The sequence below is a fragment of the Sus scrofa genome, chromosome 8, assembly GCF_000003025.6.
Source record: "Sus scrofa isolate TJ Tabasco breed Duroc chromosome 8, Sscrofa11.1, whole genome shotgun sequence".
NCBI classification, from domain to species: domain Eukaryota; kingdom Metazoa; phylum Chordata; class Mammalia; order Artiodactyla; family Suidae; genus Sus; species Sus scrofa.
The window spans coordinates 124626663-124649243 of record NC_010450.4 but is presented as its reverse complement, the minus strand read 5'-3'; the positions used below and the strand labels follow the sequence as shown (position 1 = coordinate 124649243).

The 22581-nt window shown below is 38.1% G+C and overlaps 1 protein-coding gene across 21 annotated transcripts in view; it reads left to right on the top strand.

The window, feature by feature from the left end:
• Positions 1-22581, top strand: part of BMPR1B (bone morphogenetic protein receptor type 1B) — a 499194-nt gene that overhangs the window by 386598 nt on the left and 90015 nt on the right. Inside the window, exon 1 of one of the 21 annotated variants that reach the window (XM_021100427.1) lies at positions 11718-13505. Coding sequence is in view for 1 of the 2 variants with exons in the window: in XM_021100417.1 (XP_020956076.1) it covers positions 13460-13505 (46 nt within the window). In the remaining variant the exon portion in view is untranslated. 21 annotated transcript variants of the gene reach the window in all.

The window sequence follows — 22581 nt, the reverse complement described above, 5'->3', positions numbered from 1 at the left end:
TTGTCTTACTTTTCCAGTGAGAAGGTTGAAGCTCAGAGACATTTCCTACTTTTCCTCTAGGAAACAACCTTTTTAACCCCCTGTCCAGAGCCCATCATATGAGTGTGTGTGTCTCTGCTACTTTATTTCATAACATGTTGGTTAAGAGTATGAACGCTGGACCCGGAGTGCCAGAGTTTGAATCTCAGCTCTACCGTGTACTAGATATGTAAACTCAAATGAGGTATCTTATTGATGCCTTGATTTGCTCAAGTGTGAAATGGGCATTATAATAATAATAATTAACCGTGGAATTGATAAAATTACTAAATGTATAGACGTAAAGCACTTAGAAGAGTAACTGGAGTATGGTATTTTCTGAGGTTTTGCTATTATTAATATCATTAGTAATTATGTTAATCTATGCAAAATAGGAGAAAACCAATCTGGAAATGTAAATTGAAACAAGATTTTGAAAGAGTCCCATAGCTCATCTTAGTGCAGTCAACATACTGAATCCCAGTGCATGTTCCCAGCTTTATCATCAATGAAATTTTAACATTTTCTGAGTATCTCTTCCTATAAAAAAATGAGGCTCACTTTTTGTTTCTTTGCCTGATGAAAACACAATGTGCTGTAGACAGGGACTATGAGTTCAACCAGACTAAGCAACTGTGACTATTAAATATTCATTGACAACTTGCGGTACTTTATGATCAGTAATTCTGCATGTACTTTGATGAAATGATGATCACAGAGATAGTTAAATATGAAGCACAGACAACTGAAGTAGTCACGACTTCTTCTGTGAAGGACAAAGCCAAGATTAATGTTCTGAGACCTTAAATACTTACTTACAGTACATGTGTTACAAAATGACACCTTGAGACATTAGGGAGTGTGGGCTTCAGGCTAATGAAAATATTTAGTTGTTTGCATTTATGAAAACCTGAAAGTTCTATACAGAAGGAATATGTATGATATTATAATTATATAATTATTACTATAATTCTACCTCAAATGGTACAAAGCTCTGCAAAATTACAGTAAGTGGAAAGGAGAACTTTTCACACTCAGAACAGAGTAGCTGAGGTGGCTTGTGGGTGGGGTGATTCATCAGCCTAAATCTTATCACTGCTTCAATCTTAAATGTTTTACTTGAGAAACAGGTTTAGAAAAAAAAAGGAAGCAAGGGTACATCTTGGTAGGTTTTGAACTTGTGTGTTTTTTATCCTGGCACATTGTGATTGTTTCAGAAATGCATTTTTTAAAGGCTTGGGGTCATGAAATGTTTAACTGCCTTCTTCTAAAAGTGAGAATATGACCTGTAAGGGTGAAAATCTACAGTGTTGATTTCTTCTTAAAATGTGTTGCTTTAAAGATTGAGCTATTTGTAGTACCTTGCCCCTTTATTCTCAAAACACAGAGAATTACAGGCAATCATAGTGAGTTCGGTGCAGTGTGTGAACTGTACGTTTTAAGGCAGCATTTTGGTCACTACCATTCTTCCTAAGTTCTGCTGAAGGAATTTAGTGAGGTTATAAAGGTGATAGATTGACAGACCTAAAAACTAAAGGACTCTTTCTGTTTGTTGTTCTAACACATTGGTGTCCCTCTTGACATGGATGGGCGGGCCTCACGTTAATGGCATTTTAAAAAAGGCGAGATTTTTATTTCCCTTCTTGGTAAATGTGTATGTGAAAATTTCCACGCGTGCACCCCCTTTGTAAAATCATGCTAATAGATTATTACAGCAATCAGATGACAATACAAATTGGGCACCAACTTCTTTGGTTTAGGAGTAATTCTTTATCAGTAATTTAAGTTACAGGGGACTAAGAGGCAAGCTAGGAAGTAGATTTCGCCCTTTTTGGAATGCAGGAAAACCCCCAAACCCAGCGAACAAAACAGATCCCCGTCTCCACGGCCCCTACAGTTTTCCATAACCCAGGTTTTACTTCCTGCTTCTTCACTGCCAGGTCGTATTCCACAGGTTTCCTGTTGTCCGTTTTGTGTTTGATCTGGTGGACACTAATTTAAAATGGTTTTAAATATCTCTGTTACTAAACGTTTTAAGTAGAATGAAGGCTGATAGGAATTACAGTAGCAGGAAGATAACCAACATGGCTGTGAATGTGTAGTTTCAAAATTAAAAGGGTAGAATCGCTAGAGGGCATCAATTTTTGGTAGTATTTTTTAAGTGAAAAACGATCCTCATTACCATATGGCAAAATAGAGTGAAAATCTGAACTGTTAGACCGACACAGCTGTTAAATGCATAAATGTGGTTCTGTGTTTAAAATGTTTGCTCCTACAGCTATTATGTGGCACTTCCAACAATTAATCTCGGGATCTTAATCGGCAGTAACTGCATGTTGTGGTGAGCACCACAGATGCAAGATATTCGATCTCTTTGGTAATTTACCTGGGAGGAAAGTGGCTAAGTGATAGTTCTCAACTTGAATTCTTCAGAGTAGATTGGAGAGCAGAGGTTCAGACCACTGTTGAGTGCAAACTCAAAATGATTTGGTTTTTCCTTTTATTTTAAGTTGCCTTCTTTAAGGATGTGGTGGCGGCAACCACGTAAGTCATCTGTGTTTCTCAGTATCCGTGTGCAGGTAATTTTCATCTTTCAATTACCAATACCTGAAGACTTCTGGAAGAATAATAGTATTGGAAAGACCAGAATGATTCCAATATTGGGGGTTTTTTGAGTTTTGATTTTTGTTTTTTGGTTTTTTTTTTTTTTTGTCTATGCGAGCCATTTGAATCTTAAATACCATTTGCTGAACTTGTATTGACTTAGAACTGCCGAGAACAAACTTGTGCGTATATTTCCCCCCAACTTTTTAAAAGTGTATCTATTTTTAGAATTCATACAGGACCTTAGAAAAATCTCTAAGACAAAATACTGACAATTAAAATCAGCTGTCTATCAAGCCTTCTTAGACTATATTTTAGGTAGACCCTTTTGGTCTTGATTGTTATACTTTTTCTCCATCTGTAGAATTGTGTGCGTGAGGAAATGTTTCATATTAAAATAGGACATGAGATTTGGGGACTGTGGGCTGGGAAGAGCTTCGTTCTTATTTCTAGGCCCTCCCGCTTTTCTTCCAACACTGGAGAAGCTATGGCTTTTGGATTAACTGATTTCTTGCTTGATATAATCTCGGTCACATTCCTTCCATAATTAGTTAACTATTCATATACAAATCACATTATTAGTATTGCTATTTTGGGCAAAAATATAGAAACTTAAGTAGAGGAAGAAGCTGCATGGAGACATAAAGAAAGCTAAAGGAACCAGAGGCCTTGTGGGATGCAGAGGCCACAGGGACATGAACTTCCACTGATCTGTGTCCATGAGGGCTTCCTGGACATCCCTCTCCTCTTCCCTCTGGGTGTCTTTTACCGTCCTTGTGTTTAAAAGTCTTTAGCAGACACTCCTTTCATTGCAAAACCCAGACCATTCCACAGCATGCCAGGCTTGCCACGCGTGAACCCCTGACTCCTTTGCAGCTCATCTCACGGCTCAGTGGTCATCAGCCACAAACACCTTTCCTGTCCAGAATGATCCAAACCTCTTCTCTCCTCAGGCGTTTCACTGTATACTGTTTCCACAACCTGGAAAGTTCTTTGCTTTTCTACTCTGCTTGTCCATTTGCTTAAATGTCACTGTTTTCCTTAACCATCCAAATTATATGAGATTCTCTTGATATAATCCCTCATTAAAAGTTTTATTTCTGGAGTTCCTGTTGTGGCGCAGTGGTTAACGAATCCGACTAGGAACCATGAGGTTAAGGGTTCGGTCCCTGCCCTTGCTCAGTGGGTTAACGATCCGGCGTTGCCGTGAGCTGTGGTGCAGGTTGCAGACGCGGCTCGGATCACGCGTTGCTGTGGCTCTGGTGTAGGCTGGTGGCTACAGCTCTGATTGGACCCCTAGCCTGGGAACCTCCATATGCCGCGGGAGCGGCCCAAGAAATAGCAAAAAGCCAAAAAATAAATAAATTAAAAAAGTTTTATTTGTCATGAACAGTACATATCATGGCCTGTCATTATATATGTCACTCTCATAATGGAAGCTCAGCATCTTAGAGGAAGAAAACACATCTGTTTTATTTACTGCTGCATCCTCTGTGCATAATACGATGCTTTGCATAGAGAGGAGACCTCCTCCTTGGACATACTCATTATTTTGCATGTGACCCAGGATAACTTCTGTATGTCCTGATGTTTCAAGACTTTTTCTGCTTAGCTTACAAATGTTTCACTGTGTTTCTTTTTAATTTTTTAATGAGAGAGTGTGTTGGACTGCTGACCCTAATGGTAATCAATTATAATCCCAGTGTAATTCCAGGTGGGATGTGTAGCACCAGGTGGGATGTGTAGCCATTGTCTGATGGCCATCAGACAATGATAGACTCTGTGGGCAGTGGCATTTTTTTTTCTGGAAGAGGTTTTTAGATTAGGATGGCAATTGACAACCCAAAACATCTCATGTCACTGCTACTGTCATTTATAGCAGCAATGTAAATACTTCTAGTATTCCTTTGTTTATAATGAATTCCTCTTGGTTACTAAGGGACTTATTAGCTATCTGTGTCGAAAAAGTTTAAAAAGCATTTTGCATGTACTTGGGTACCCAGGAAATGTTTCTACCAAAATTTACGGTAATGTATTTCTGTAGTTTCTGCAGAAGTATTTTAATAGTACATGAAGGGTGTTTTTGTTTTTGTTTTTGTTTTTTCAAGATATCAAGGTAGTGGCAAAAATAGCAGATGAAATAAGTAGTGAGCTCTCTTAGGCCCTAGTTTTGTCAGATGGTTACATATAACTTTCACTCTTTTATTAAAACACAGTAGTTGCAAACCTTATGTCTCACAGAGATCATCTCATAAATTTTGCCTTGTGATCCCCAAAAAGGCCACACATTTGTGGCCGGCAGTATACATCTTTCATTTGATCAGATTCTGGGAACTTAAGTGTCTGAAACTATGCTTTTGATCCCTTCTGAAGTCCAGAGAAGGAATGCACATATCGAATTCACTTTTTAAAAGCTTCATGAGTACATGCAGAAGACTGGCTCTGGCACATAGGTTTTACTGTCTGACAGTAACCTTGTGGTCATAACGTAGATACATAATGTCCCCGTATTTGTCTTGGTCTCTTCGCAATTTAAATAGTTTTACAGGTGAGAAAATAGTGACTTACATTAGGTTTGCATCCATTGTGGCCTTTCTGTGATGTGGGAACAGCACTGATAAGGTATCAGCTGAGTATGAGATTATTTAATATAATAAGGCCTCTTAAACATTTTTATGGCTATTTCTGTTTCCCTTTACCTGCACACTGTGCCAAGGCCAATAGCACACAGCTTTAGAAACCGGCGGCCAGGTTTGTCTTGTCAATTTTGCATGAAATCGTTCCTGTTATTATGTTTATAGAAATATTCATGATCAAACTATGTCTTTCTTAAAGTGGTTAGCTTTACTGTGCTTTCTCTCTAAAAGAAAACTAAGACAATATTTTTTAAATCTGAAGAAACAATAACCTGCCAGTTGTAATTGTGTGTACGCTTAGTGATTATGCCCTTTTTTATGGGGTTAGACCTCAACTGAATGTTTGTCTTGCTTCGAGTTAATATGCTCAATTGCTTGTTGTTTTCAAATTCCATTACAGAGTCTTTTTATGTGTTCTATTTTGAAACAGGAAAAAGGTTCCTGTCGTAAGAGTAATATGCTGTATTTGCCCATTAACTCTTCGCTTATATAAGTGAGGGAATGTGCAGCGACTCAGTGGACGAGTATTTGAGTGGCTGTGAGTGTAACTTAGGCTCGGAAATCAGCTGAGTTATTGAGAACTGAGCAGTGACCTGGAAAACAACAACAAAAAGAGTTCCATCTTTACGCAGTAACACAAGAAGGGTCGATGCCACTTAATTGAGGTTACTAAACAAATTGCCTTTTACTTCCATACTTTCTTAAACATCTCATGCATAGCCACACACATGTGGTTCTTATATGTATGTTTTCATAGGGTTATTGCAGTTTATTGAAATCAGAGAATATCACTAAATATTTCCTACTTAATTTCCTATGCCCTGGGTGAAAACGTGTTCAAATTGGGGAATAGATTTAAAGGAAAAGGACCCTCGTGCTAAATCACATGATTTCACAGACCTAAGACATTCTTTCAGTGGGCATGTTTGGAGGTTGTGTTTGGACTGGATTTTACAAATAGACATTAAACAGTTTATTCATAACATGCATTTTAATAGCTATTATGAATATTATTCATCTACCCTGCTTAACTGCTTATAGTAAAAAATATAATTTTCTTTTTTTGTTAAACAGACTTAATGACAAACATCTTGCAAATTAGATTTTCAAATATTTCATCTCTTTCTTATGCTCAATTTAATTTATCAAAGCCACGCATTGTAGAAGACATCTGGTATTGAGCTTAAGCAGCTGGGTTTCATTTGTAAGGGTTTTGAGCAAATTTCGGTGCTTGCCAACAATAATATAGCAGTTGGCCAATGTGTTTTCTTTGTGGCAGCTTGGTGCGGTGTGGCAGAAGAGACCTGAATTCAGGATCAGGTGATTTTCCGCCTCTTTCTAGTTTGACGGGAGGAACTTGAGGGCTTTATACAGATGTTGCTGCGAGCACTGGCTGAGTGAGGGCTTGCTGCAGCCGCTATTGAATAGGAATCTGTCGACGAGCAATGCGCAGTCAGCACTGATGCACCTGAGAATCAAGGAGTCTGTGGTTGTCCTTGCAGCGTGGTTTAGCGTCCTTCCTACGTCAGAGTCACTGTAGGTTATTTTAAAGATGTGGCTCCCTCTACCCCATCCCAAATCTACTAAAGCAAATATTTGGGAGCTGAGCCCAGAAGGCTGCAGTTGATTAAGCTACCCCAAGGAATTTGGTACACACTAGATTCGAGTTAATAAATTTCAGTTCATTCTTTACCTGCAGACAGAACCTCTAACCCCCTTTTCTGATCAAGAGAAGAACCTATTTTATTAATGTGTATTTAAAAGGAGTTGTCAGAATTTGTTTCAAAAGTAACTTGCCCACATGTCTAGTTTAGATGTTCTTGCATAAAATATTACATTAGTATGACCTGTTGTTTAACAAAACAGTTGTCCTCCTATTAAAATGTTGCCTCAAGTGCCGAAGAAGGTATCTTAAGTCTTCATTGACTTGAAACAATTCAAATCTGAAGTGAAAGATTTCTGGGAGAGTGAAACAAAACATGTGAATCTCAAAGTCCCCATCACTTTCTCAGGTACATTAATTAAGTACTTTTGTCTCCAAATTGTCACTGGACAATTGGTAGGCTCTTGGAAGTCTTCTCAGAGTTTGGCCCTGTGAACTAGCTTCAGAAAGCACCATACGTGTTTGGATGCTCCTGAGCCCTGGGCTCACCTCCAGTTACATTCAAAATGTTATTCCCAGTAAAAGTCTTTTGTCCCTGTAGCTGTATAGCCTGTTTTGGTGACTATCCTGAAATAAACCAAGTCGTAACTCTCTTCTCTGCTTCTGCTGGAAAAGTTCTATGCCAGAATTCTTACCTAGTTTGGTATTCTTGTTTTACTGGTTCTGAGTCCAGAATTGAGTTTTCCAGACAAACACTTAAGAGTTCCAGGGCAGTATGGACACATACCCAGGGAATGTGTGGTTTGAAGTGAGGGTTCCCATTGCCTCTGTGGAAGTTAATAGGGTGGTGACTGTCTGTTGTTGAAATGTCATTAAATGAAAATGTATTTTTCCCTTATCTTGCTTTGAAAATTAGCACTCACGATCCTCACTTAAGAAGGTTCCTGCATTCTCTTGGGAACTTGATTTAAAATAAACACACATACACACACACACACCCCACCCCCACTTAATGTAAGCAGGCAACACCCCAGAAAATACAACATAAGAAGAGGGTAAGAGAAGGGGCAGTCTAAGTGCTTGGGATTGTCTCATTTCATGATCCATGTCATGCATGGGCTACATCTGCAGCTTTTTAAAAGTTTTTGGAGGAAGCTCAGCAATGCAGCTGTCTCTAATGTACTGTGAACCTTGAAAAGGAATTTCCTTTCAAGTAGGAACGGAAGTAGTTTGTGTGTGGGATGATGGAGCTGACGGTTTTCTTGAACAGAAAATAAAGTGCCACTGTATAAACAAACATCTACACAACCAAAGCCTGGTAGAAATAAATGTTGCAGACACCTACACTCCTATTTGAGAAAGACCATGCCAGTTTTCATGATCTACTTGTGTTTCCTTATTTTCACAAGTGAAGAAACAGAGGCACACAATTTTTAGGTGACTTATCTAAGTCACACTATTATTTTTAGTGGCACAACCAGAACTTGGGAGTCCAGATTTTGTTCTTGTTCTTTTAGGACTGACATGTAAATTTGACTTTAGGATGGCTATTGAGGCTGAATGTTTAGAAAATCAAAGTCTTTGCCCCAGGAATATTTTGTATGAGAAACAGATTACAAAAAAACTTAATACCACTACCACCACCACAAATAAATATTCCAGTGTATGAATAAAGCTCAGAACTGGTAACTTCTGCTTTGATTTTTCCCATTTACTCTAATATGTTCTAGTTTATAAAAAAGTACCATATGTTCAACCACATAAAGGCAGTTCTAATTTAGTTCACAGGAATTAAGTTTATTTGCAGTTTTGTTCTGAGCCACAGTACCCTACCAGCTGAGGTGAGGAGAAGGCAAAATTAGGAACACATATATTTTCTAGGGGAAAAAAAAATTACACTCTATCTTGAAGAATGGAGGATCCTACCCTTTTTCCTCTTCCTAAGATTTCCTGCAAATGTTAATCTAAAGAGATTACTTGTAAAATACCCTGTGTGGCTATGACTGCAAACGAGAAATGTGATAGGCAGCTTTACACCTTAAGAGTAAGTTCTAAGCCCTTTGCAGATTTGTTTCATAATGCTCAAATTACAAGGTCATTGTTCCTTCCCATTGTAGGCTATCACTTGTACAGGGATCCTTGAGATTTACACATTGGGTTTCATGGTTTTGAGCAGTCACTGTAGAATGTTTTAGAATAATTAACAAACAGGTAACATTTCTATAGTGTTTTTCCTAATTTTTCTAGTTTCCCCATTGACTATTTCTTTAGTAAGTGAGAACTCACGCTGTGATTTTGCAAACTAAATGGGAATACTTGGTCTTTTGTTCTGGGGCTTTGTTTTGCTTCTTGTAATTGTTATTTAAGGAGTTTTTAAGATCTACTGAGAATGTCGTATCACCCATTTGTACTACAAGATACACGAGCAAAATTATTCACCCCTCAGAAAAGGTTCTATAATGTTTTACTTCTTAGTCTAAATTATTTATTAATCCTGTGCCTTTCAGAGTCATTACTTTATTACTCAGAAAATAATCCAAGTGGTCTAGGGGTTAAAAAAGAAAGTGACATTCTTGTAGTTACATTAAATACTAACCATCTAATAGAAAATAACTGACTTATTTGTGCTTTGATAATTCACAAATCCAAATATAAAAATGTTGGCATTGTTATCCTTTCACTTGTAAATGCCTGCATTTGTAGTTGTTGAGCACAGGGAAAGTTAGGGATACTTGCTCTTCTAGATATGAAACTTACTATGGTTTTACAGTTTAATAGCTATAATAATTAAAATAGTGTGGTTATGGTCTAGGGTAGACATAGCCTTATGGACCATAATAGAGAGTCATATTATATAAGGAAATAATGTGTCAAAGGGGACATTATGGATCAGTGGGGAAAGGTGGACTATACAAAAACTTCTCCTCATGCTATGTACATAATTATCTCCAGTATCTAGTACTTATCATGGAGCATGATGGAGGATAATATGAGAAAAGAGTGTATATATGTATGTGTGATTGGGTCACTTTACTGTACAGTAGGAAATGGATAGAACACTGTAAACCAACTGTAATGGAAAAAATAAAAAAATCATTTTAAAAAAGATAGCTAAAGGTAAAATTCAAAAATTGAAAAACATTTAGAAGAAAATAATGGAATCATGATATTTCATGTATTGTCAGCACTTCACTAACTCATTTAAATTCCACATAGCATGAGATGGATGCTTTATTCCTCCAATTCTACAACTGAAGAAACAGGGTCAGAGAAATTAAATAATGTGTTTTAGATTATAAAGTAACACATGGTAGAATCTGGATTCAAATCAAGACAGCTTGGTTCTAGTATCCATTTCATTAGTAGCTCTGCAATACAACATCTCTTAGAGTAGAATTTATATGTTATAAAGTTGAAAAAAAATGCAAAAGTCACAGAACATAAATTACATTAGAATTCCTTAACAGTGAAAGTAATGGTAGTTAGCAAAGCAAATACCAAACAAGCCATAGGACAGCCCACATACTTGGAAAGCATGTGGCAAAGCATGTAACTGAGAAATATTTAATGTCAATTGTATATAAAGAACATCTTAAAAAATGAGAAAATACCGAAAAAAAAGTGTCAGAAGATATGAACAGTCCCTTAGAAGATAGAAATAGAGGGAAAGAAGCTAAGGAAAGAAATACAAGTTAAAATAACATGAGCTACCAAGTTATAGTCAAGAGACAGACAAAATAAGCCTGAGATTATCAGGTCTTGGCAAAGATAAGGAGAATTGGGACCCCCTTAACCACTGTTAGTTGGAACCTAAGTTGTTTCAACCATACTGAAGAGTAATATACGATTTTTAGATCTAGATGCAATTATATAGGAATAGTCATAAGTTTAAACAATAGTTTCTTAGATATGATGCCATAGCACAAGCAACAATAAAATAATAAATAATAAAATGGATTTCATTAAAAATACATCATCAAGGAAGTGAAAAAAGAGACTGCAGAATGAGAGAATACATTTGCAAGTCATATATCTGATGATGGACTTGCATCCAGATTATATGAAGAATTCTTAAAAATCAATAGTAAAAAGATAACCCCATTTTAAAAAGGTCAATAATTTGGACAGGCATTTCTCCAAAGAATATATACAAATGACTGGTGATCAAGTGAGAAGGTATTTAACATCATTAGCTATCAGTGAACTTCAAGTCAAAAACCGCAATGAGATACTGATTCACTCACTAGAATGGCTATAATCAAAAAGATAATAACTAGTGTTGGTAAGGCTGTAGGAAGATAAGAACCCTCGTACCCTCCTTCTGGGAATAGAAAATGGTATAGCCACTTTGGAAAATAGTCTGACAATTCCTCGCAGTGTTAAATATCCAGTTACCACATGCCCCAGAAATTTCATTCCTGGGTGTCTACCCACGAGAAATGAGAACCTAATGGCCCCAAAAGACTTGTACCCCCATGTTCAAAGCAACATTATTCGTAACAGCCAACAAATGAAGACAACTCATATGTCTATCAGCTGATGAATAGATAAATAAAATGTCTTGTAGCTATATGATAGGGTGTTCTTTGAAAATAGAAAGGAATGGAGTGCAAATACATGTTATAACATGAATAAACTTTGAAAACATTGTACTAGGAAGTCAAAGCTGACATTTTGTAAATTTCATTTATTTTATTTTTTGTCTTTTGTCTTTTTTTTTTTTCAGGGCTGCACCCGCCACACATGAAGGTTCCCAGGCCAGGGGTCCAATCGGAGCTGCAGCCACCGGCCTACACCACAGCCACAGCAATGCCAGATCCGAGCCGTGTCTGTGACCTACACCACAGCTCACGGTAATGCCGGATCCCCAACCCACTGAGGGAGGCCAGGGATGGAACCCGCAACCTGATGGTTCCTAGTCGGATTCATTTACGGTGCGCCAGGACGGGAACTCCTTATAAATTTCACTTAAATATCTAGAAGGTAAAACTGAACAGAAGGAAAGCAGAAAAGTGACCCTCAACTTACCTGGGATGATGGGGCTGAAGGCAAGAATGGGGAGTGATTTCTAAGGATTATGGGGCTTGGTTGGGGATTTTGAAAATGTTCTAAAACTACATTGTGATATAACTTCAAAACTGCACACATATACTAGAAAGGATTGAATTGGACATGTTCAGAGGCTAAATTTTATGGCAGGTGAATTACGTTTCTGTTAAGCTCCTAAAACATTCATAGGAGTGATTAGTAGCGAATTTAGGATAGTGGGGAATATGGGAGGAGAACGGGTTAGTCCTCATTTGGCTTTATTCTATAGTATTTTATTCTGTAATGATAAAAAAAAATCCCTTAAGATGTTATGAAAGTGAGTTTTGAGAAGCCAATGTTCTCCTTTTCGGGGTATAATTTGTAGTAGAGGATTTTATGTGGTAAAAGAGATAACCAGCAGCAAAACTGAGTACATACCTCCCCACACACCCCTTCTCAGCTAGAAAATGTTGTACATTTTCCTCTAACCTCTAACAATTGAAGATTTTGGTTCCAGAGAATATTCTTTACAAATGAAATACTGAATTAGGGCTCAAATACTGTGTTGACCATTCTGATAGCAATTATAATACTATTTTGCTTCTGAAAACAGCATTTCAGGGAGGCAGATGTATTTGTAATTTTACTAGTTGGTTTATGAGAAAAGTTTCTTATAATAAAGAGTCACCATTAGTTCTAGTTAAAATCAGATCATTTTTCCTTTGCGAAAAAACTTAGCGGATAGCCCACCTGCAACTCTGAAGTTAAGGGGGAAAGATACCCTCTTAGGACAGCTGCCCTGTATGATTCTGCATCTGGGCTTTAAGGGAATCTGTTCATTTACTTCTGAATCTTTATCATGAACTCTCCTCACACAGATTAAAAGATTATTTTAGGGACAGAGAGCATGCGCATAAGCTGGGAAGGCTCATTCCTGAATCAGAGGCACCCATTGCTTTTCTGCTTGTTCCTGTAGCAGAAATGCCTTTCCTGTGGAGTAGTTGGGAGACTGCCCGCCCTGACAAGCACTTCTCAGATAGGAGAAGCTCATAGTCATAACAAAAACATTTTTCCCCAGAATATTGTTTCATGCTTCTCTTACTCAGGGCCACGGCCATCATGAGGACCGGAAAACGACCTCAGGGCCTTGAGGTTTTATGCATCACAGTATTAATAATAAGTGACGCCAAAGCTGATTCAGGATAAGCTGGATTGTGGTTGTGACAGCATTCAAATCCATTTGCAATACTGTTGCCCTGGTGAGTACAGGTTAAGCAAGAGTTCTTTCAGCTGAAGCCAGCACCTATAAACATAAGAGTGATTGGAATAGTTGACATAAAATCAAAGGATAAGAAAATGAGCAGAGCCAGAAATTTGTGTGGGGAGCTGAATGGCCCACAAAGGCTAGATTGTGACTTGATAGTGGTTTTTAAGTTGTCTCTGCATCAGCATGACATGGAAACCTGTTGGAAATATAAATTCTGATGTCCCAAGCCAGATCTACTGAATCAAAAACTCCAGGGAATGAGTCTAGAAAACTGTGTTTTAACAGACTCTCCAGGTGATACTGATGTGCGACTCAAGTTGGAGAACTCTGGGCTCAATTGTGTTGCTTGGTGAGTAAGCTTGAACTTTATCCCACAGGCAGTGGAAACTTATGGAAGATTTGTGAGCACAGCTATGGAATGATTCCTATTGTAGTTAGATAGAGGAGTCTTCTGCCTTGTTTTTCTAGTGAAGGGATTCAAGTTAGGAAAATATAAAAATGCCGCCACATCTAACAATGTGATTTAATCCATACGTTTTAGAAGAGTAAATTAGTTTAGAGTTTGTTATAGTTAGATATGAGTTGTTTAAGGACTTAGTAGAACTTTGGAAATTTCAAAACTTAAATGATTTTTGCTCATTATAAATTATAGAATGATGCTTTCTTTTTTTTTTTTTTTTTTGGTCTTTTTATGGCGGCACCCGCAGCATATGGAAGTTCCCAGGCTAAGGGATCAAATCAGAGCTCTAGCTGCCAGCCTACATCACAGCCACAGCAATGCGGGACCCAAGCTACGTCTGCAAGCTAAAACACAGCTCAAGGCAATACCAGATCCTTACACCACTGAGCAAGGCCAGGAATCAAACCCACGTCCCCATGGATACTAGTCGGGTTCATTACTGCTGAGCCATGACTGGAACTCCTGTATGCCATTTTGTTCCCTAAGCTTAAAATATTTTGCACTTTTAAAAGAACTTAATTGTATTCTTAAATCCTGAAGATACTCTCTAAATAATTTTAGAAAATGACTGAGGGCATTTCCCAGGTCACTTTACTGTGTAATTTTTTCCCAAGTATGTTTTGCATTTTAAATGTTTTCATTTTTCCTCTTAATCTTGTTATGCATCAGTAACACGTGACGTGTTGGCATCTTCTGGAATAACACATTTGTTCCAAGTGAAAAAGACTAGGTTCAGAAAATCTAGTCAGCCAAAAAGTTTACCCGACAGAAACTGATATTGAATTTAAAACTAATGTGCTTACGTTTTCCATCGGAATTAAAAGGGAAAGAAGCCAAGAATGCACCAGGAGACGTTTGCTGGTCTTTGCCCTGCATGAACGGCATTAACTAAATATGTCATTTAGTCCTGTAGATACTAGACGACACGCTGAAAAAGATCTTTTACCTGTAAGTCTGATAAAGTGCTGACTGCACACAGTCTGGTTAAACCACTTCTCTCTTAAGAGTCTTTTTGAGATTTCAGATTCACTATGATGATTGTAATTTACGTCCAGTTGGTCTTATTTTTTATGTTAAGTGGAATGTTATTGTTGAAATGCAGTAAGAGGGGTGGGAGGGAAAGTGGGGAGAAGGATAAATTTGGGATTAACAGGTACAGATGACTGTATATAAAATAGATAAATAACACGGACCTACTTACTGTATAGCACAGGGAACTACCATCACTATCTTGTAATAACCTAGAGCAGAAGAGAATCTAAATATATCTTTAGATTCTTTTCCATTATAGGTTATTACAAGATATTAAATATAGTTCATATATGTATGTATAATTGAATTCTCTTTGCTGTACACCTGAAACGTAGTGAATCAACTTCAATTAAAAAAAAATTCAGGAGTTCTCATTGTAGCTCATTGGAAGCAAACCCAACTAGTATCCATGAGGACATGGATTTGATCCTTGGCCTCACTCAGTGCGTTAAGGATCCAGCGTTGGCGTGAGCCATGGCGTAGGTCACAGATGCAGTTTGGATCCCATGTTGCTGTGGCTGTGGTATAGGCTGGCAGCTGTAGCTCCGATTCACCCCTTAGCCTGGGAACCACCATATGCTGCAAGTGCAGCCCTAAAAAGAAAGAAAAAAAGAAAATTCAGTAAGCATTTTACTCTTCAATGACCTAGTTCTGTAAAATCCTAGAGCCTGTTATACTCAGATCTTATCCAAGAGTTAACTAACTGTTTAGGGAAAGGCAGCAGTTTTTTTTCTGATGGGAATCAAAATAATTGAATTTTAATTGTTGCCTTGCTATTAAATACTCATGTGACTTTGGACATAAGCCTCCAAATCTCAGCAGATAAGGTGACATATTAAAACATTGAAATAGTTCATATTAGAAATTGATTTGGAACACTGATACTGTATTTTTAAAATAAACATCAAATGGCTTGGAGAAACCTTTCATTTATTCCTAATTCAGCGTACTGTAACTACACACCTCATATCTTCCAGTGTTGTAAATACCCTGTGAGTTCAAGGAAAATATTTGCTGGTTACATCCTGGAGGGGAGGCAGGCAAATACATAGAATACTTTGGGAGCAGGTAGTATGTATATGACTTAAAAGGCGCTATCACCTGAGGTGGCAATTAAAGGCTGATGAGTAGCTATCTGGGCAAAAAAATGGATGGAGGGACCAACCTGAGCCAAATCCCAGGTTGGTGGGAGTGTGGTGTGGCCAGAGGGCTGCGTTGAGTATAACTGCGGAGGTGGAGGGGAGGAGTAGGGAGTAGCTAGTTTGGGGGGTAAGGTGGGGGCAGAAGACGACGGCATGTGCACACCAGGTTGGGAAGCACATGCTCCACTGGGTTGCGTAGTTCCTGGAAGACATAAAATAATCTTGTTTCCCACTGTCTTCCCTTTTGGTTAATGGCCTTTCCATCCTTGTAGTTGATTTGGGCAAAACCCTTGGACTTATTCTTAACTCTACTTTCTCTCTCACATAGTACATATAGTCCGTTAGAGAATTATTTCAACACCGTCATTGTTGGGCCCCCATGTGCAGCACCTCAGAATCCTCTTAAAACAACCCCTCACCACTGTCAGAGGTGCAGCAAACAGTTCCCTGAAGGTGGAATTGGATACTGTCTTACTTCTTGGCCTCCTGCCCTGCAGCCTCTTTGATGCAGCACATGGAGCCCTGGCAGGAACCATCGTGTTCCTGCACAAATTGCAGGGAAGGGCCAGACATGACCAGTGGGGGGGTGGAGTAGAGCTGATCCATAATTACTTTTCCTTTTTTCCCCAGGATCAGTATACCAAGGCTCATGTCATAATACCTATAGTGGGGGTGAGCTAGATATCTCATGCTCAGATTGCCACTTTTTTTTTCTTTCCTGTTCACAGCCCTATCATATACTCTTGACTTGTGGCATGACATTCCCAATATCTGCCTATTTGCAAGCAGCTGTTGTAGGCTCTACTTTCTCTGGAAATTAAGGTTACGACATTACCTTCAAAACCTTGAGCCTGACCACTTATAATCACCTCCACCACTGCCACCCATGTTCAAACCGCAATCATTGCTCACCTGACTTATCACAGTCATCTCCTAACGGCTGCTCTCTGGTTTTATTTTGTCCTCATAGTCTGTGCTTGGCACAGCCACTGTAGTAAGTTTCAACAAGGCCCTTCAGGACTTGCCCCTCTTCCTTCTCTGACCTCGCCTCCTACTACGGGACCAGCTGTTCCTCTTTGCTGGACACGCTGGTGCTCGTTGCTCCTCAAGGACCCCAGTACACTTCCACCTGGAGGCTTATGCCTGCTCTTTCTTCTGTCTGAACCCTTCCACTTCTCAGCTCACTCTCTCCACATTTCCCTTCTCAGAAATGACTTCCACAGGGAGGACATTCTGACCATCCTCTCTTAAATAACAACCACTCCCAGCATCTTCTGTCTTCCTTCCCTGCTTTGTTTCTCTCCATTGTATGTATTATAATTAATATGCTTTCATGTTTATTTTGCTTCTCATCTCTTTTCTCTGATAACGGAGCTTTGTCAGGACAAGGAATTGTGTTTATTTCTTTGCACTGCTACATCCTGAGATCTAGACCTGAGCCTGGTACCTGGTAGGTGCCCCCCAAATATTTGTTGAGCTAAGCAAGTGAATGAACATGTATTTTTGAAAATGTAATTGTGGCTCTAGGGTAAGCTGGTTAGAAGAAGATAGGGCTAGTGAGCAGATATTAAGAGCCTATTGCAGACTAGCAGGTAAGAAATGATGAGGGCCACATTTAGCATCTTTTAACAGTATCAATAGAGAGTTGAGGAAGCATTACCAAAAAATTTAGAATATTAAAATGGTGGTGCTGTTGATGGATTGGGTATAATGAATATGGGAGAGGGAGACATCTAGGAAGATTCTCGGGTCTCATTTAGGGAGATGAGTGGGTGGGGTTATGTTTTTAGTGCCTAGAAAGGAATTGTGCCTTGAGGTAGGCTAATGACCTTACAAAATTCAAACAAGGAAAAACCCTATGTTACTCTGTGTTCCTAGAGAAGCCCAGGAATTCTGCCCCTATTTCTTTCCTATATTCTTTTTTTTTTTTTTTTTAAGTTTGAAAGACAAAACCTAGAAAAAGAGAAAAGAAGAAAAATCTCAGATTCATTGGTACATTGGTACATTTTGAAAGAAAGAAAAAGGCATTTATCTTAGGATGAAGTGTCTCAGGACTTCTAGAGTACAAAAAACGTACCTTTAGCTTGCCCTGGCTAGCCTCAAACTCTACATTTCACTTTAAGCCATCTTCTTTTATTGAAAACATCTTGAAGTACATTTTTTTTTCTTTAGTCACCAGAAATGAGTACATTCTTTAGTAAAACATCAGAATGCATGCAGTGAAAGATGTCTAAATGTTTCAAGTAAGATTTCTGGTATATATGTATCTGCTTAGTAATATACATTTTAAGTGATTGTGTTCTCCATCAACAGATTTTACATGTATTTTGAAGCTTAGATTTTTGCCAATAGCTTTCATACATCTGGTGATTTTTTATTACCTTATTTAGTAGAGGAACGTCAAGCATCTTGAATTGGTCTTCAACCTCGACATTTATTTAACAGTTTTGATTTCTCAAGGGGTGACACTGTTGGAAGAAATTACTATATACAAATCTCTGGGCCAGTAGAGGCTAGAGATGGGAAAGATACTGCCAAGGAGATTTTTAGAAACAAAACCAAAATCATTCTGTCTGACGTGTGATTATCTTGGAGTTGCTGAGTGCACCTTAGCTTTGGGTAGAATCTTTGACTTGTTGTTTGAATTAAATCCTTGCTGTTTGATCTCATTTGACACCTTACATTTCACTAAGATGTGAATGATCTCATAGTCTTATTAGCTTGCATTGGGCATAGAGGTATTAGGGGCTATAATGCTTCATCTGCCATCAATAAAGCATGGCTTCTGAATACATACCTGAGATCTAAACTATATTGCTGACAGTGAAGTTATAACTTTTTATTAGATGGAAGAAATTCTAAGAACTGCCATTCAGGGGCCCAAGGTAGTTTAGATTAAAAGAACTTTTTGTTTTTATTTAAAAGAAGCTTGGATAATTTAGGAAACTTAGAAAACTAAGAATAATTGAACTAAGAAACAGAATCATATATGTATATATATATACATATATATATGTGTGTATATATGTATATATATGTGTGTGTATATGTATATATGTATATATATTTTTTTATAAGGAACTGACTCCTATGATTACGGAGGCTGACAAGTCCTGAGACCTGTGCTCAGTAAGCTAGAGACCCAGGAAGACTGATGGTGTAGTTCTAGTCCAAAGTTCAGCAGGTTTGAGACCCAGGAAGAGCTGATAGTTCAGTTTAAAGACAAGAGAAAAAAAAAATGTGATGTTACAGCTTGAAGGCATCATGCAGGAGGAGTTCTCTCCTATTTGGTGGAGAGTCAGCTGTTTTATCCTATTCAGGCCTTCGGCTGGTTAGATGAGGTCCATTGGCATTAGAACGGGCAGTCTGCTTTACACAGTCTATCAGCATAAATGTTAAATTCATCCCAGACACCCTCATAGAGATGCCAGAATAATATTTGACTAAATATTTGGGTACCCCTGACTTAGTCAAGTTGACACATAGTTAAGTCATTCACAATAACCTATTTTAAAATCCATTCAAATTCATTCATCTAATGAGCATTTTAGGCAAAGTGCTATAGATTCAGCAGAGGGTAAAACATTTTGAGCCTCTAAAGAAGTAGAGAACAGGTGTCAGGTAATGCTCAATAAGACCCAAATAAAGTACTATAAAATCAAGAAAAAATACAGGCATTTATTGTTTACATTCTTCAGCAAGACATTTTTCATGTGTATTGAAGTTAAGTACATGGGACTAAAATTGAATTTCTTATTCTGAACTTTGAATTAGTAAACAGACATTCAGAAAATCTATATACTTACTTTTTCATTTTCATTCCTTTTTTCATTTATTTATACCACAGTGCACATTCATCTGGAAAGTGGTAGCATAATCATAAAGTGATGAACCAATAAAAGCTTAGTCTGTTAAAGAAAAAAATGACTGTACCAGGAGTTCTCCTTGTGGCTCAGTGGGTTATGAACCCGAGCAGTATCCATGGAGTGGTCCCTGGCCTTGCTCAGTGGATCAAGGATCCGGCACTGCCCTGAGCAGCTGTGGCTCTAATTCATCCCCTAGTCTGGGAACCTCCATACGCCGCAGGTCCGGCCCTAAAAACGGGGCAGTGCTGGGGGTGGGCAGACTGTATTTAGTAAGCTACCACAAGAAGAAATGTTCTCAGCTTTCTTTTCACCCCTCAGTTTTGTGACTCTATTCCTGTATCATACTTGTAGCCCATTCTTTTGAGCCATGTGTTCCTGAATTCAGGTGGTATAAAATGATTCTGGGCTTACTGGATATTGTAGGTAAATGAAGTTTTGATTTTATTTTTTAATTTGAAAAAGAATGAGAATCTTTATAGACATAATCATTTAGCTACAAAGCATAGCTTATTAAATAGTCATTACAGATGTGTCTCCCTCCCCACCCCATCTGCGCCAGTTCCATCCAGACTGTAGGAAGTGGAAAATATGAAGCCACCTGGGGGAATGATTTTAAGAATTGAATAACTGTATTTGAATTATTGAGATATTTTAGCGTCAAATACAAAACAAAAATTAATTTTTAATTTAGAAAATTTTAAAAAGCATTTAAATAAATTAAGATTCTGATTTTGACTCAGACTGAAAATTCTAGGACTCGGGACTCTACCAAGTAAGCATATTCATTTTGTCAGTATTTATGTTTTATTTTCCTCAAATGTGACTGTTGTATTTTTTCTTTCTGGTTGCGTGATGATGAAAAGGAAGGTAGTTACTTTCACAGTTCAGACTTTTGGGCGATCTCTTTATAAAAGATAAGCTTTTAAGTTGATCTCTGTTGGTTGAAGAAACAAAAGTTTTAAGAGCAAAGGGGAAAATACCATTGCTATACGTCTCAAAATAGCCCCCATATTTCCCCCTTTCTCACCGTTAGCGTTTTTCAGACTGACTCAGGGACTTGTATGTGGTGGGTTTTGGAGAGATTTGTTCTCAGTTAGTATTTGACTTGCCGGGCCACTTGCATCTCCGAGGCTGACCTTGGGCACACAGGCATGGCCGTGGTATCTTGTGAGCCTCTCCCACCTTTTGGCACCTGGGAAATAGCTGAGGCCGTGGCTTCGTCAGGAGACGTCAGTGTGTGTGATTATTGTCCCTGACAGCTGTAAAATGCGACACTTGGGTGAATGCCTTCTTTGAAGACTCAAATCCAGTGTGAAAACTTTTTTTTTTTTTTCCTATGAAAAAGGTTTGTGGCACTTTCATAATAGCTGAGCCTGCCCTGTTGATTTAGATCAAAATCATTTCCTCCCAACATCATAACCATTTTACTGTTCAGTGGTGCAGAAGACATCATAAAGAGTTAGTGAAATATTTTGGATCATTTAGAATTGGATGAGTGATAAAAATGAAAACGTCTCCAACAGAGGTGATACTGTGGAGGGCTTCTTGTAAAGGCTGAAATAAAAGTATCTGCACATTATGAATTTTCTTAAGTGTTCTAATGATATGAAGCGTTTGGATGAACATCTAATATAATACCAAATGTTTACAATTCCACTTAGGCTTTCATCATGCCTAGTCTACTTTGGAATCTTAACTGTGTTCTCTTTCAGCTTTTAGGGAAAGGAAACACAATTTCTCTTAATGTTTAATGAATATTTATGAAGTTCTTGGACAATTAAGGGCTCATTAAAATTCACTTCAAAAGAAAAGAGATAAAAACACTTTTAAGACCAGAGCAGAATGTGGTGACAAGTAGAAATTCACATCTCTCTTTCCTTGTAAGTCAGAATTACTCTGAAAATGAACTAAGATTCTTTCAAAAAAATGATTCTAGATAGCAGTTTAAATATAATAGATATATTTGGTTTTACATGATGGCTTTAACTTTGCATTGACTGTTGTCTAAGTGAGTTTTTGTTTGTTTTTTTTCTGTAGAAGCTAGGAAATCCTGCCTTTGTATGGCATGCCTTATTGGAAGTCTGTCTGGAGTCAGACTTCTCGTTTCAGTCTCAGTTTCAATTCTTTCTCTCATTCAGTGACCTTGAGCAAGTTGCCAGTGCCTCAGTTTCTGTATAGTTGTAAGGGGGAAGTGACAGTCAGATTCGCATGTTTGTCGGAAGAAGCAACTGAGCTATTACCTGAAAGACTCTTGAGAATAGTGCCTGGCACACTAGTTTTCTGTGCTTTGAGAAATCCTTCCTTTCAGTTTGGAACGGCCTTTGTTTTCCCCTGGCTGAGGGTGGTACAAAGGAATACATAATAGATCCTCACTTCTGATGGGCAGCGTTTTAGCTTCCCTTTTCATTTCAGTTTTTCTCCATTCTTACTTCCGAGGACCCCAAGTCTCTGTGTCCTGCCACTCACAGCTACCTTGGACTGCAACTGTCTCTTGGCTCAAATATGTCACACAGCATATAGAAAATGCATAAATATTTATGTAATCACATTCAGAAGCACAGTCTTTTGTGAATGAGAGATTGCCTCAGCTAACAAGGCATTTTGAAGTGAGAGCAGTTAGACAATTTCTGCTGTCATTCACTGTGAGTCATTGTTATTTGGTAATGGAAATAAATAGCTGGACATGGAATCGGATAATGGCTTAGAAAATTACATGCCTGCTCATCATTAGTTTAAATTTGAAATTGAAGTTATACGTTGGGATGAATAGAAAAATACTAAAGCATCCAGCCACATAGTTCTGTTGCTGTGAGACTTTGCATTTGAGGAAGTAGGCACTGCCCTGAAAACCAAAAATCTGCTTTCTATTGATAAATGTATTCCTCTAAAGGACATCCCGTCTATTCTTAAGTAATTTGCCATCCT